This window comes from Dunckerocampus dactyliophorus, chromosome 16 (assembly GCF_027744805.1).
Source record: "Dunckerocampus dactyliophorus isolate RoL2022-P2 chromosome 16, RoL_Ddac_1.1, whole genome shotgun sequence".
Lineage (NCBI taxonomy): Eukaryota > Metazoa > Chordata > Actinopteri > Syngnathiformes > Syngnathidae > Dunckerocampus > Dunckerocampus dactyliophorus.
This window is the reverse complement of record NC_072834.1, coordinates 21,907,729-21,922,349: the sequence shown is the minus strand read 5'-3', so window position 1 is coordinate 21,922,349 and position 14,621 is coordinate 21,907,729. Positions and strand designations below refer to the sequence as shown.

Here is a 14,621-nt window from a genome sequence, read left to right as displayed (position 1 = left end):
TCAAATGACGTGTTGTCTTTGAACGCAACGCATAAATGCTGCTATTCTTAAAGAAACAGTGTTAATAGATGCAAATGTATGAGATTCTACTTTCTTTGGGCATATTTCAGACATCGTGTGACATAGTGATTAATCATGATTAATTCATTTGAAAGCCGTGATTAATCTGATTTAAAAGTTTAATCATTCGACAGCCCTAAAAAAAAAAAAAAAAAAACATTTTCAGGCTTCCCTGCCCCCCCCACCAGCCTGCAGGGACCAGGTGATTATGGAAACGCTTAAACGGGTGAGAGAGGAAGCGAGAGGGAGGCGAGAGAGGCGGGAGGCAGAGCGAGAGAGAGCAAATAAGAGACGGGGGGGGACGCTATTGGCCGACGCTTCCAATATTGAGCGTGATAGAAACGTTTCTCTTCCAGAGGGAAGAGCAGAGTCAGGCCGCCTTCTTAAAAAGAGACCATTTGGATGGAGATGCTCTGCTTCCGTGCTTTCCTTACGAAGGGAAGCCAGGGTGAGGGATGAGGAAAAGATGCCAGGCAGGCAGCTCTGACACGGTGCCGACCCAAATTGGCCAAGACGAGGGCAGAGTGGACCGTTGCAGGTATTCTCCATCCGTAATATCATCTCCTGTGACTACTTACATGAGTGACGCTGGCTTTGTGTGAAACAATTTAGAGCTGGAATGACTCGGACGTGCGCTTCGACGATGCTCTCGCTCGGAAGCAACAGTTGGACTGAAAGCCTTAAGAAAACATTTGCCGATAATTGTCCGTGTGACATGTGATTACACCACTTAAAGACATTCCAACTGCACTTCCTTCCAGAGACTGAGCTGTAACTTACCCTTATTGATTACAGCCGAGGTTCCACCCACCTGGATGACACAGAGCAGCACCTGAGGGGGTGGGGGGTGGGGGGTAAAGTGAGACAGAGAAACTAAAAGAAGAGTGACGGGGAAGGGGAGCGGGGGGGTCTTCCCTTTCTCTCGCTCCCACCCGTCCCGTCGCCAGGCTGGCAGGCACGGCCATGGCGTTCACCTTTGCGGCCTTCTGCTACATGCTCACCTTGGTGCTGTGCGCCGCCCTCATCTTCTTTGTCATCTGGCAGGTGAGTACAGCGTCCAGCAGCGAAGGTCTGTGCCCCACAAGACACACACACACACACACACACACACATACGTGCGCACACACACACACACACACTTGTGCAACGGAAACACAGCACAGGTACACAGCAGGGATAAATGTGTGCGATTATGTCTCAACGTACGGTTATTGCACATACGGTGGTGTGAAAAAGTGTTCGCCCCCGTCCTGGTTTCTTATTTTTTGCGTGTTTGTCACACTTAAATGTTTCAGATCATCAAACCAATGTAAATATTAGTCAATATTAAGGAATGCAGTTTTTAAATGAAAGTTTTTATTGTTAAGAGAGACAAAAAAATTCCAACCTACATGCCCCCCCCCCCCAAAAAAAAAAAACATAACTTAACTGAGATTAATTGAGATCTATGCTGTCTGGAAAAGGTTACAAAGCCATTTCTAAAGCTTTGGGACTCCAGCCAACCACAGTGAGAGCCATTATCCATAAATGGTGAAAACATGGAACAGTGGTGAACCTTCCCAGGAGTCGCCGGCCAACCAAAATGACCCCAAGAGCGCAGCCACGACTCACCCAAAAAGTCACAAAAGACCCCACAACAACATCCAAAGAAGTGCAGGTCTCACTTGCCTCAGTTAAGGTCAGTGTTCATGACTCCACCATAAGAAAGACACTGGGCAAAAACGGCCTACATGGCAGAGTTCCAAGACCAAAACCACTGCTGAACAAAAAGAACATTAAGGCTCATCTCAATTTTTCCAGAAAACATCTTGATGGTTCTCATGACCTTTGGGAAAATACTCTGTGGTCTGACGAGACAAAAGTTGAACTTTTTGGAAGGTGTGTGTCCCATTACATCTGGTGTAAAAGTAACACCACATTTCAGAAAAAGAACATCATACCAACAGTAAAATATGGTGGTGGTAGTGTGATGGTCTGGGGTTGTTTTGCTGCTTCAGGACCTGGAAGACTTGCTGTGATAGATGAACCATGAATTGTGCTGAAGGAGAATGTCCGGCCATCTGTTGGTGACCTCAAGCTGAAACCAACTTAGGTTCTGCAGCAGGACAATGATCCAAAACACACCAGCAAGTCCACCTCTGAATGGCTGAAGAAAAACCAAATGAAGACTTTGGAGTGGCCTAGTCCAAGTCCTGACCTGAATCCTATTGAGATGCTGTGGCATGACCTTAAAAAGGCGCTTCATGTTGGAAAAGCCTCCAATGCGGCTGAATGACAACAATTCTGCAAAGATGAGTGGGCCAAAATTCCTCCCCAGCGCTGTAAGAGACTCATTGCAAGTTATCACAAACGCTTGATTGCAGTTGTTGCTGCTAAGGGGGGCCCAACCAGTTATTAGGTTTAGGGGACAATCACTTTTTCACACAGGACCACGTAGCTTTGGATTTTTTTCCCTCCCTTAATAAGAAAAAGTTTTCTATAAAAACTGCATTTTGTGTTCAGTTGTGTTGTCGTTGGCTAATGTTTCAATTTGTTTGATGACCTGAAACATTGAAGTGTGAAGAAATCAGGAAAGGGGCAAACACGTTTTCACACCACTGTATGTGTTGCTGCCTGGAGCGTCACATGATGACTTCCACTGTTCTTGTTGGCAGCAAACGCCACACACGGAAGATACACTCACTCCACTTGGAGAAGATTCAACAGCCTGACAATACCGCCGTGTAAACTGAGCAGGACTCTCACACTGTGAACATGATGCAGACGTGTGCTAAAAAGCTGGACTGTAATATGTTACATACTTTACATACCAGAGGTGTCCAAAGTGTGGCCCGGGGGGGCCATTTGCGGACTGTGGCTGATTTTTGAAATTATATTTAAAGAATACAGTTAAACAAAAAAACAAACAAAACCGAGACAAACCAAAAAAGAGCAGTAAGTTTATGAGAATAAAGTAGAATATTCGAATATGGTCATCATGACAAGACAGTGGTGATATCGAAAGTGGAAAAACAAGACTGTGGTAGACTGTGGTCTATTTTTAGTCAAAACATATGGAAACACAAGTGATACTTTATGTAGTATTGTGGTCACTAGGCGGCAGGAATGAGACAAAACGTTGAGACATTAGCTTACATGACATTACCTGAACACTGCATGGAGTCATGAAGGCAGCCATGGCTTGTCCCACATGATAGCGTGAAAATATTATGGGAATAAAGTCATAATTATGAGAAGAAACTTTACAAGAAGAAAGAGTTGGAAAATTGCCAATTAATCATTTTACGAGAATAAAGTCCAAATATTGAGTGTAAACATGTATTTTAACGAGAAAAAAGTCCCAATTTCAGAAGGATAAACTCGTAATATTGTGAGGACAAATTTGGTCATTTTAGTAGCATAGAGTTGAAATATTAAAAAAATATATATTTTTTTAAAAGTCGTCATATTGTCAAAAACAAACAAAACAAGTTGTAATTTTTGGTAAATTAGATTGGGGGGAAAAGTTATCATATCATGGGAATAAAGTCAAAATATTAAGGGAATGAAGTCATAATTATGAGAAGAAACTTTACAAGAAGGAAGTTGAAATACGGTAGTTGAAAATTACTAATTAATAATTTTACAACAATGAAGTCCAAATATTAAGTGCAACATGTAGTTTAACGAGAAAAAAGTCACAATTAAGTCACAATTAAGAATAAACTTGTATAACAACAACAAAAGCAGAAATGGAAGAAAAAAAAACGCTGAAATTTTACAAGAATAAAGTCAAAATATTGAGTGAATAATGTATTTTAACGAGAAAAACGTCGCAATTTTACAAGAATTAACTCTTAATATTATGAGAAAAAATAATGTCACAGTGGTAGCATAGAGTTGAAATCTTAAAGAAAAAACATGTTATTTTTTAAAGCCATAATATTACAAAAAACAAACAAAAGAAGTTGTAATTTTTGCCAAATTAGGTTGGGGGGAAAAGTAATAGTATTATGGGAAAAAAGTCCAAATATTACGGGAATAAAGTCATAAATATGAGCAGAAACTTTACAAGAAGAAAGTTGAAATAGTTGGAAAATTAAAATAACAACAACAAAAGTGGAAATGGAAAAAAAACGCTGTAATTTTACAAGAATAAAGTCAAAATATTGAGTGAAAAATGTATTATTTATTCTTAGCATGGAGTTGAACTAGTAAAGAAAAAATATGTTTAAAAAACATATATTTTTTTAAAGTCATAATGTTATGAGAAACAAACAAAACAAGTTGTAATTTTTGGTAAATTAGGTTGGGGAAAAAAAGTAATAATATTATGGGAATAAAGTCATAATTATGAGAAGAATTAGCTGGAAAATTACTCACGTCATTAATAATTTTAATAAAGTCAAAATATTAAGTGAAACATGTAATTTAAGGAGAAAAAAGTCACAATTATACAAGAATAAACTTGAAAAATAATGTCATTTTAGTAGCATCAAGTTGAAACATTGAAGAAAAAGTTATTTTTAATAAGTAATATTATGAGAAACAAATATAAGAAAATAAAGCTGTCGTTTTTGGTAAATGAGTTTGGGGGAAAAGTTATAATATTATGGGAATAAAGCAATAATATTACGTAAAGAAAATATATTTGAAACATTTTTTTTTAAATAAACAGCAAAAATGGGGGAAAAAAGAGCAATTCATACTAATAATATGCTTTTTCACCGCTATGACAAAGCTGAGATGAAATATGTAGAACTTCTTTGCTATCTACATGTGTTGCTCTACAAAATATCAAAGTCGCATCCTTTCATTTTTCACTGTGGCCCACACTGGAAAAAATGTGGACACCCCTGAGTTAAAAGGATACTTTTTGTACAGAATCTTACCAAAAAAGCTGTTTCTTTCAGCAGAAGAGCTTGCATGTTGACAATAAACAAGGTGCTCAGACTTGGGCAAACTGCATGATGGATTCGGGGAGGCGGCAAAGCACTGGTCTCTTTGCTCGGCTGCTGCAAACCCGCAGCATTTTTCACTGAAATTTGCACAGTCGTCACCAGAGACGCTTGCTGGGACTCGACAAACAAAACAGTCGCTCCTCGCTAGCACAAAATAACAGGAAAAAGAAAGTGACAAATATACTTGTACTGTAAGGCTTGAAATGGCTCACGTAGCGACTGGCTGAAGTGGGCGAGACCACATATGAGTCAGCCGGCGTGTCTGTGAGAAAGCGGGTCGGTTGGTAGCGGACGTCTGGGTTGCCGTTCAACCATGTGATTAAAAAGCTTATCAAAGTATGATCCACCCACCAACCCCCACCCACTGCCAGAGCATCCCCTTTCTACGAGGCCCTCAGCCAATAAGATCACTCCTTCACTGCTATAGTAACCATGGCGCCCAGTGAGGGGTTCGCCATGTTGCTATGGAAACTGTATCTGTTTACAAGTGTGACAACGACGAGGAGACTCACACGGACTCGCAGGAAATAACCCCCGAGCGGGGGGTACAAGCGCAAGCGACCCACTCATCTGCACAAATGTCTGCTTTTAATGATCGCCCGTGACTCACAAACCCACAAAGCGGCTGAGCAGCACAGCAGGAGACCTTTTGCACTCCAGCTTTTTTTGAGAGGTATTCATCACAGAAATGTTTGGAAAAAACTACCACTCACATATTTTCCTCCCAAATATGCATTTTTACCTTCAAAAAACACAATCAAATAACTTCATCTGTTATGGACAACATATACACGTCAGTAGAGCTGCACAATTTACACATTGGGATGCTGGGAAATGCTAACATTTCAACCCTGCAGTTTTTGTGGATGCAACTTTTTAAAATTCCCTTTGTTTTTGTCATTTAAATTTGCTACAATGATCGTTAGGGCCACACTGAAAAAACATAATCTGACTTTTCAAGAAAAACAAGCCGTAAATTTACAAGAAAAAAAGTCGTAATATTACCTTTGCCCAAGGCCAAAGGTCACCTAAGTCCCCCGTTTTCATAACTTTCTCCGTCAATGCCTGTTAGGAGCGAGTATTAAAGTAATCGGCGATTTCGAAAACAAAGTCGTAAATTCACGGATTTAGAATTTAGAATAAAGAATAAAGTTTAGAATAAAGTCGAATATAGTCAAATAAAGCCGGAAAGTCGTAAATGTACGCCTTTAGTCTCAAAATAAAGTCGTAAATTTACGAGAAAAAAAAGTTGTATACTTACGAGAATAAGGTCAAAAATTTACAACAAAAAAGTCGTACATTTACAAGAAAAGAAGTCGTAATATCACGAGAATACATTTTAAAATAAATTTACGACTTTACTCTCATAAATTTACGAGAGAAAAGTCGTATGTTTACGAGAATAAAGTCGTAAATGTGAGGAGAAAAAAGTCGTAAATTTACAAGAAAAACATGTAATATTACGACTTCATTCTTGTAATTTACAACTTTTTTAGTCATAAATTTATTACGTTATTCTCGTAAATTTAGGAGAACAAGGTTGTAAAATTACGAGACCAATCTCATAAATTTACGAGACTAAAGTCGTAAATTACAAGAAGGAAGTCGTAATATTACATGTTTTTCTTGAAAATTTACGACTTTTTTCTCTCACATTTACGACTTTACTCTTAGAAATTTACGACTTTACTCTTGTAAATTTATGACTTCATTCTTGTGATATTCCGACTTCTTTTCTTGTAAATGTACGACTTTTTTCTTGTAAATTTATGACTTTATTCTTGTAAATGTACAACTTTTTTTCTTGTAAATTGAGTTTATTTTGAGACTAAAGGTGTAAATTTCCGACTTTAGTCTCTTATTTGTTATTTAATGCAAAAATGCAAAAAAAATTTGCAATTTCCATTTTTCTGGGTCGCAGAAAAGAGTGCGATGGAGTAGTAGCGCCACATTGAGAAAAAAAACAACGCCAGAGATTTTGAGACTAAAGCCTTAAATTTCTGAGAATAAAGCAATAAATTTACAAGAAAAAAAGTCGGAAATTTATAACAATGCGGTCATAAATTTGAGAGAAGAAGTGGATGAGTGTAAGTGAGTACGTGTGTGCTTTTTGCAGATTATTGCCTTTGATGAGCTGCGCACGGACTTCAAAAACCCCATCGATCAGAGCAATCCCACCAGAGCGGTAAGAGATGGAGACGCCTCATGTGTTGCATGTTCATGCAGGGAAATATACCTTTAAGTGGAAAGAACATTTAAACGTTGTCAGGAAAATATGGGGTCACACTTTACAATCAGGTACACAATAATACAGTAGTTACTGAGGAACTAATGAGGAACTAATAAGGAACTAATGACGAAGGCACATAAATTTAGATTTGTTACTGAGGAACTAACGAGGAACTAATAAGGAACTAATGACTAAGGCACATAAATTTAGACTTGTTACTGAGGACCTAATGAGGAACTAATAAGGAAGTAATGACTAAGGCACATAAATTTAGATTTGTTACTGAGGAACTAATGAGGAACTAATGTCTAAGGCACATAAATTTAGATTTGTTACTGAGGAACTAATGAGGAACTAATGTCTAAGGGACATAAATTTAGATTTGTTACTGAGGAACTAATGAGGAATTAATGACTAAGGCACATAAATTTAGATTTGTTACTGAGGAACTAATGAGAAACTAATGACTACGGCACATAAATTTAGATTTGTTACTGAGGAACTAATGAGGAACTAATGACTAAGGCACATAAATTTAGAGTAGTTACTGAGGAACTAATGAGGAACTAATGACTAAGGCACACCAATTTTGACTAGTTCCTGAGGAACTAATGACTAAAGCACATAAATTTTGACTAGTTACCGAGGAACTAATGAGGAACTAATGACTAAGGCACATACATTTAGAATAGTTACTGTGGAACAAATGAAGAACTAATGAGGAACTAATGAGTAGAGTTGTTACTGAGGAACTAAGGCATATAAATTTAGAGTAGTTACTGAGGAACTAATGAAGAATTAATGAGTAGTGGTTAGGGTTTATATAAGGTCGTACCTTATTAACTACTGTCATTTTGTGTACCTTATTGTAAAGTGTTACCAAATATGGTTTGTTATCACACTTATAAAGTGGTTTGTGTCCATTATTCCATTTGATGTTACTAATATTATATTCTAATTATGCGCTAACTGCTAAAATACACATTAATGTCACGTTGACTTGCTATAGTTAGCTTCTCTCCAACACACGTCCTCCACATGCTTGGGGGGGGGGGACACATTGAGTTATTGAGAGGCTCTGATATGAACTCTAATTGAATCCTGGAAATAAAAATACACACACAAATTTTTGCTACACAAATAATATTGACAGGAAAGTACAGGAAACTTTTGTGTCCACCGCCATCACACGCGTTATTAGCGGGAGAAGCACCCCGAACGCCTTCTGTTTTGCTAGCTGAAAATCAAGAAGCTAGTATTTTCAAATGACTTAATAGAAATGACTCCTTACTTAATTGCTGTCCAACCATCACGATTGTTATCCCTGTTATCCCTTCCATGAGTGCAAGGTTTCACTGCACAGTCATCTTTTCATATGTTTTTTTTTTGAGGACATGGCAGTGATTGAACACTGCAAAAAATAAGTTTTGAGTGCACCTCAACTTTAAATTTTGACTCCTTTGTCAAGTTTTCAGTCAGCTGGTGTCTTACACGAGCAAATTGAGGGTTTAATTCTTGCGACTTTGAGCATTAAATGTTTGTTGCACTAATCCAGGCTTCCAGGTGATTTCACCTGGAGCACAGAGGCACCGAACGCTTGCCTTGAGCGCTCATTGGTATGCAGATTTGACTAATCAACCTATTCAAAGATGCCGGCTTGTTGGCTGGCTGAATTTAAAAGGGCCGCATGCAAATGAGGCTGCTGTTTGCACAATGAAACGCCAACAGCTTGATCTCGCTGTAATAAGAACGAGACAAAATGTTCCCCGGCATTGCTGATTCATACAACACGTATACGTTTCTCCTGACAACATGCATGAGAGGTGAGTGCCGTTATCCATTTAGCAAGTTGATCAGCTGGGAGCTTCTGGGAGCCAACGTTCCAGCAAGCATGCGAAGCTGCAAGGCGAGAGTGGCGAGGAGTGGGAGAGGAAACTGTGAAATCAAACTGTAGGAGTGTGGAGGTGTGCCAGCCGCGCGCAAACACACACACACACACACACACACACACACACACACACACACACACACACACACTTGCAGTCTAATAGGGTGAAAGGAACTCATCCTAGCAGTTTGCTGGTGTGGAAAAGTGAAAAGAAGAAATGCCCACAAAGAAAGGGTGAAGGGCTGCCACACGCTAGCATGAATATACATGGAGTAGTTTATCTCTATTAGACATGGGAACTATCAAAATGATTCCAGTGGTTTCTGAAGCCAGAGACTCCGCGCTTTCTAATGATGCACGGGTCATTACGGTAATCATAGAGACAACGTCTGTGCACAGAGAAGCTCGAGCCCGTGTGACCAAGAGGCTCGGAGAAGCAAGTCTTCTTAGATGTCACGGGTGTTTCGCCGTGTTTTTGCTTGATTTTTCGAGGAGGTCGTCCGGGAAGTAAACAAGAAAGGACGTTCACATGCTATTAATAGTGAATGTTTTATAGTTCACAGTTCATATTGTAAATCCCGCGTCCTCTATTCATATACATTCTGGGTGTTTAATTCAGTAAAAACCTGGAAAGTTCAATTCCGTTTTTTGAGGTTTTCCCAGCCCGATCTAATTATTTAAATGTACCGTATTTTCCGGACTATAAGTCGCACTTTTTTCATGGTTTGGCCGGTGCTGCAACTTGTTCCCTGGAGCGACTTATATATGTTTTTTTTCCACACTGACCACCATGACAGGGCGCTCTAGGCTTGCGTGCCAGTGAGTTATAATTAGTGGGAATTAATCAAAATGTAAGTCATTAATGAACGGTATTTATCTGAGTTATTATGATATTATTACTATTTACTTATTTCTATATTCCTTTTTTTCTATTTTTTATCAGCCATCTGAGGTTTTCCCACGCCTGGTCTATAATCTTTATATTTATCTTAATGTCATTATCATTTTTGTATTTCCATCTATTCATCTAATTATTATTTTATTAATTAACCTTAACTAAATTATTTGGGGTTTTTTTCTCCCGGTCACATTCAGTAAAAACTAAAATTCAATTTCATTTTTTGAGGATTTCCCACTCCTGATCTATAATCTCTTCATTTATTCTGTGTTTTTATGTCATTAGCATTTTTGTATTTCCGTGCATTCGTCGAATTATTATTTTTGTATTATTTGATTAATTAATATAATTAACCGTAAATTGAATTAATTGTATTTATTTATAATGTATTTATGACATTAATGATTACTATTTACACATTTATATATAGTCAGTCATTGCTGAGATACGGAGAAGGTGTAGGATTGAATAAACGCTTCTTCGTACTCCTTTTCGGACATGCAGAACTGTGCAAGGGTAAACATGTGACGAAGCTCCCCGTGTAACTTTTTAAGCATGTTTGAAACAACTAAATCATAACCAGGATGCTACAAAATGAGTTTACAGCAAAGGCAATTGGGTTTGCAGGCATCTTGCTGTATGTTCAGCCATGTACCGTCTATCAAAGGGTGTTGATGGCGTCCACGACGCTGCTGGCCAACCGCATCATCAATTAATGCACAGCCAGGCGAAGACTTTCATAGCGAAGGCCTCAGAAAATAAACAGCAGTGATTTATGTATGATGTTTGCAGAGGCGACACATTCTCAGCTGCTTTTGTTAAAAAAAAAGAAAAAAAAAAAAGCAAGCGGTACATTAGAGAGAGCGGCTCGGGAAGGACAAAATGAAAGAGTGAAAGAGTGACTATTCACAGGAACAGTCTCATAGCGGACCCGGCGCCAAAGCACAAAAATCGGGACTCGTTTGTTCTTGAAAGCTGGACAAGTTGAGGTGGCGACGCTGCTCCTGCGTGTCCGCGTGTGAAATCACAATTTACAATTTCATTTTCATCCCGCAGCATCGATGCGTGCTTTGCAGTGTTATCACCAGCAGCCACGCCAACCAAGCACACTTACGCCGTCTAATTGCGAACGCTGCAGGTGAGCGACAGGTCTAATTTTGGATCCCATGCCAAGTAAGTACAGCGCCAGTAGCGCTACTGCCAATGAAGATCCTTATTTCCAACAAAATAGTCCAATTATTCCCTTTTATTGTTTGAGGACCACAGTGTTCCCTCACCACATCGCAGATTTCGCATGGTTTTTTTTCTTGCAGCGTATGAACGCGCATTGTGTTCTGCGTCCTTGTGGTGTATTGGAGCGATCTATCGGTGCTCTGTTGTATGTGTCTGTTATTGTATTTACTACTGCTACCAGTAGAGGGTGTTGTATGCTCATGTGAGAGTTGAAGACGTGTGCAGCTGCACCTCGTCTCAGACTGTACGAGCACATCAGGAACCCACAGTCGAGCTCCAATAGCCGGCTGAACACAAAGCCACAACAGTCCTGATTGGCTAAGGGAGAACCCGCCAATTGTGTTCTGCTGTGTTCTGATTGGCTGTAGACCATTGTCAATCAATCTCCTTCGTGCAGCCCTGCCCTGTTTCCTGTTGTATGATCACTAGAAAACAACAACCAGTGCGACTCTGATTACTGTACGTTTGTACGTTTCCTGCCTGACAAAACCCACAATGTCGACGAATCGTTCTGCAGAGGACGCCAGCCATCACACAAAACGTTGGACTTCTGGACATGCTAGGGGAAGGTAGAAGTTACGTGGCTGTCGGGCGCCATTACGGAATACTGTAAATGAATCTTCAGTTCATGGAGGAGTAAAATACCACGACAGAAGCGATACGTTTTAACAAGGATGCAACAACGCTACAGCCGAACGGCGCCGGGACGTTACTCATTAGTTCCTCAGTAACTACCCTAAATTTATGTGACTTAGTTCCTCAGTAACTACTGTACTCATTAGTTCCTCCTTAGTTCCTCCTGGCCTGTTTATGTGTTTATGTTTCTTATGTTCTTATTCTTTCTTGTGTTTCCTTTCTTTTCTTGGGAGTATGAACAGAATAAGATTTTCATTGCATGGTATAACTGCTGTTTTACTATGCACATGACAATAAAACTCTTGAATCTTGAATCTCAGTAACTAGTCTAAATGTATGTGCCTCAGTCATTAGTTCCTCAATAGTTCCTCATTAGTTCCTCAGTAACTAGTCTAAATGTATGTGCCTCAGTCATTAGTTCCTCATTAGTTCTTCATTAGTTCCTCAGCAACTACTGTATTTTTGTGTACCTTATTGTAAAGTGTGACCAGAACTACTTTAATCATGAAAACTTTATCTAAATCACACATGGCTCAGTTTACATCGCTCATCGTTTCAACAGACAAACATTACTGAAGTATCGGAAGTATTGATATTTCAATTGGAAATTTGCGGTGATTTCATTGGTGATGATTGATATTTCAGTATCGATCCTCCTGTGTTCAGGACTTATTCCCTCAGTTTGTAAAATATTGAACAATATATAAATATAAATATAAATATAAATATAAATATAAATATAAATATAAATATAAATATGTAATTGAACAAAACAACAAAAACACACAGCTATTTCTGAAAATCAACAGAAAAATATCAATCTCATCACACTGGTATCGATCTGATACTGATAATACACTTGGTATCAATAATATTATACTTTTGTATTATTTTTACTTGGTTTTATATTTATATTTATTATATTATTTGTTATATACATTGATATTTGGATCGATCCGCCAACCTCATAGATATTATTTGGAATTATTACACGGGATGGAAATATATAAGAAGGCCTTTTCAGTATGATTCAGTGAATTTACAATCCGACCACAATAACACACACTGCCCCAGTCGAGCCTGAGCATGATTATCACGGTAAATGCATATTATTGATGATTGACAGCTCTTTAGCGGGGTATGATTACATGTGCTGTAACATCAGGGCTGCGTGTGCGGTGCGTGACAGTCATGCAATGCAACCTATAGCATGTACAAGCACAAATGACCCAAAGCAAGTGCAGGGGGGGATGGCGAAGAGATGGCTGGAGAGTCAAGTTTAGAATCGGGAATCAGGGCAAAGTCCACTTTAAGGTCACCAGGGGAATTTGAATTGATGCTGTCACATTCACAACAAGGTCTGGCTAGCGTGTGGCTCTGGCTAACGGGGAGCGCCGGAGTGCAAACAGGGGCTGTTATAGGTTAAAAAAATGAGAATCACGGGTTTAGACTTGAGGAAGGTCAATCATCGGCATGACCAGTACGATGCAAATGTATTGGACCACCATGAATTTCATTTGTTTGCCTCTTTCACCGGAATCACTTTGCCACAGTAAAACAATTATGGACCCAGCAAGACGCCACTATGTTTTGGTGAGGATCTGGATAACAGGGGCCAATAAAAATTGGATTCCAGTAATCCCTCACCACTTTGAATTTTACGGCTTCACTCTATCACACTTATTCAAAAACATATTAATGAATACATCTGCTTCACGGTTGAATACGGCCTATTATTAGTACACAAAAATATGCATATTTAAGCCAATTTTACATATTTTTTGTGGAGATGCACGATATATTTTTGTCAAACTGATAACCGATCACTTTTTTATATCTACTTTTTAAAATTTAGTTTGAACTGTAGTTTGTGCACACCTAGAGGCTCAAACAAGACTCAAACAAATTAGGATTTGATCATGTGTACCTGTTTATTTGTCCTAATCAAACATCATGACATTACTACTACTACATCAGTGGTCCCCAACCCCCGGGCCGCGGCCCGGTACCGGGCCGTGGGTCATTTGGTACCGGGCAGCACAGAAAGAAAAAATAATTTCCATTATTTCATTTTTTAATGTTTTATTTTTGAAAAGTGGCCGGATTCTCTCTGTTACATCCGTCTCACTTGACGCATGTCCATTGTGCGTATGCTAACTTTCTCTCATGCCGCACAGATAGACTACTGCCGTATTTTTACCATTTTTCTTTCACCTCATCTTTGGTGTCAAATGCTGATACTATGTGGGAATGCATAAAGGTAAGTTTTGATGACTTACTGAGTTCTAATGTGCTCATTTGTTAATTCATGCTAGCGATGTAATAATCTCTCTGGACAAACTTGGCTGGAACTCGAACCGGTGGATGGTGGGTCGGCATTCATTTTGTGCTTTTAATTTGATGTTATTCATGTCTTAGTTTTACACAATTCATAATAAATAAGATAAATTTGATCGCTATAATGTACGGACCCCCCAACCTCCGGTCCGTGGGAGATGGTTGGGGACCACTGGTCTACATCACTACTATCAGGAGAACCAGAGTATACAGCGGAGGAGCCACCTGCCGTGGCCTAGCAAGGTGCACTGTATTCAGGCACTCGCTCCGAGCAGCCGGTGTGGCGCCATGGAGGTCTCTGGCAAACCTTTTTCACGTTTCAAATGTCACGGCGCTGGCGTTTCAGGCTGACTGGCAAGGTTTTTTGTGCGCTCTACAGTATGTTTTTCTTTTTCCCTT

At 39.2% G+C, this 14,621-nt stretch overlaps 1 protein-coding gene across 1 annotated transcript in view; it reads left to right on the top strand.

The window, feature by feature from the left end:
* Window positions 1-360: 360 nt before the first annotated feature.
* cnih2 (cornichon family AMPA receptor auxiliary protein 2) overlaps window positions 361-14,621 on the top strand; it is a 28,314-nt gene continuing 14,053 nt past the window's right edge. Inside the window, exons 1-2 of the mRNA XM_054754179.1 lie at window positions 361-1,104; window positions 7,117-7,185. Coding sequence (XP_054610154.1) covers window positions 1,024-1,104; window positions 7,117-7,185 — 150 coding nt within the window. The 5' untranslated portion in view covers window positions 361-1,023. The remainder of the gene's footprint in view (window positions 1,105-7,116; window positions 7,186-14,621) is intronic.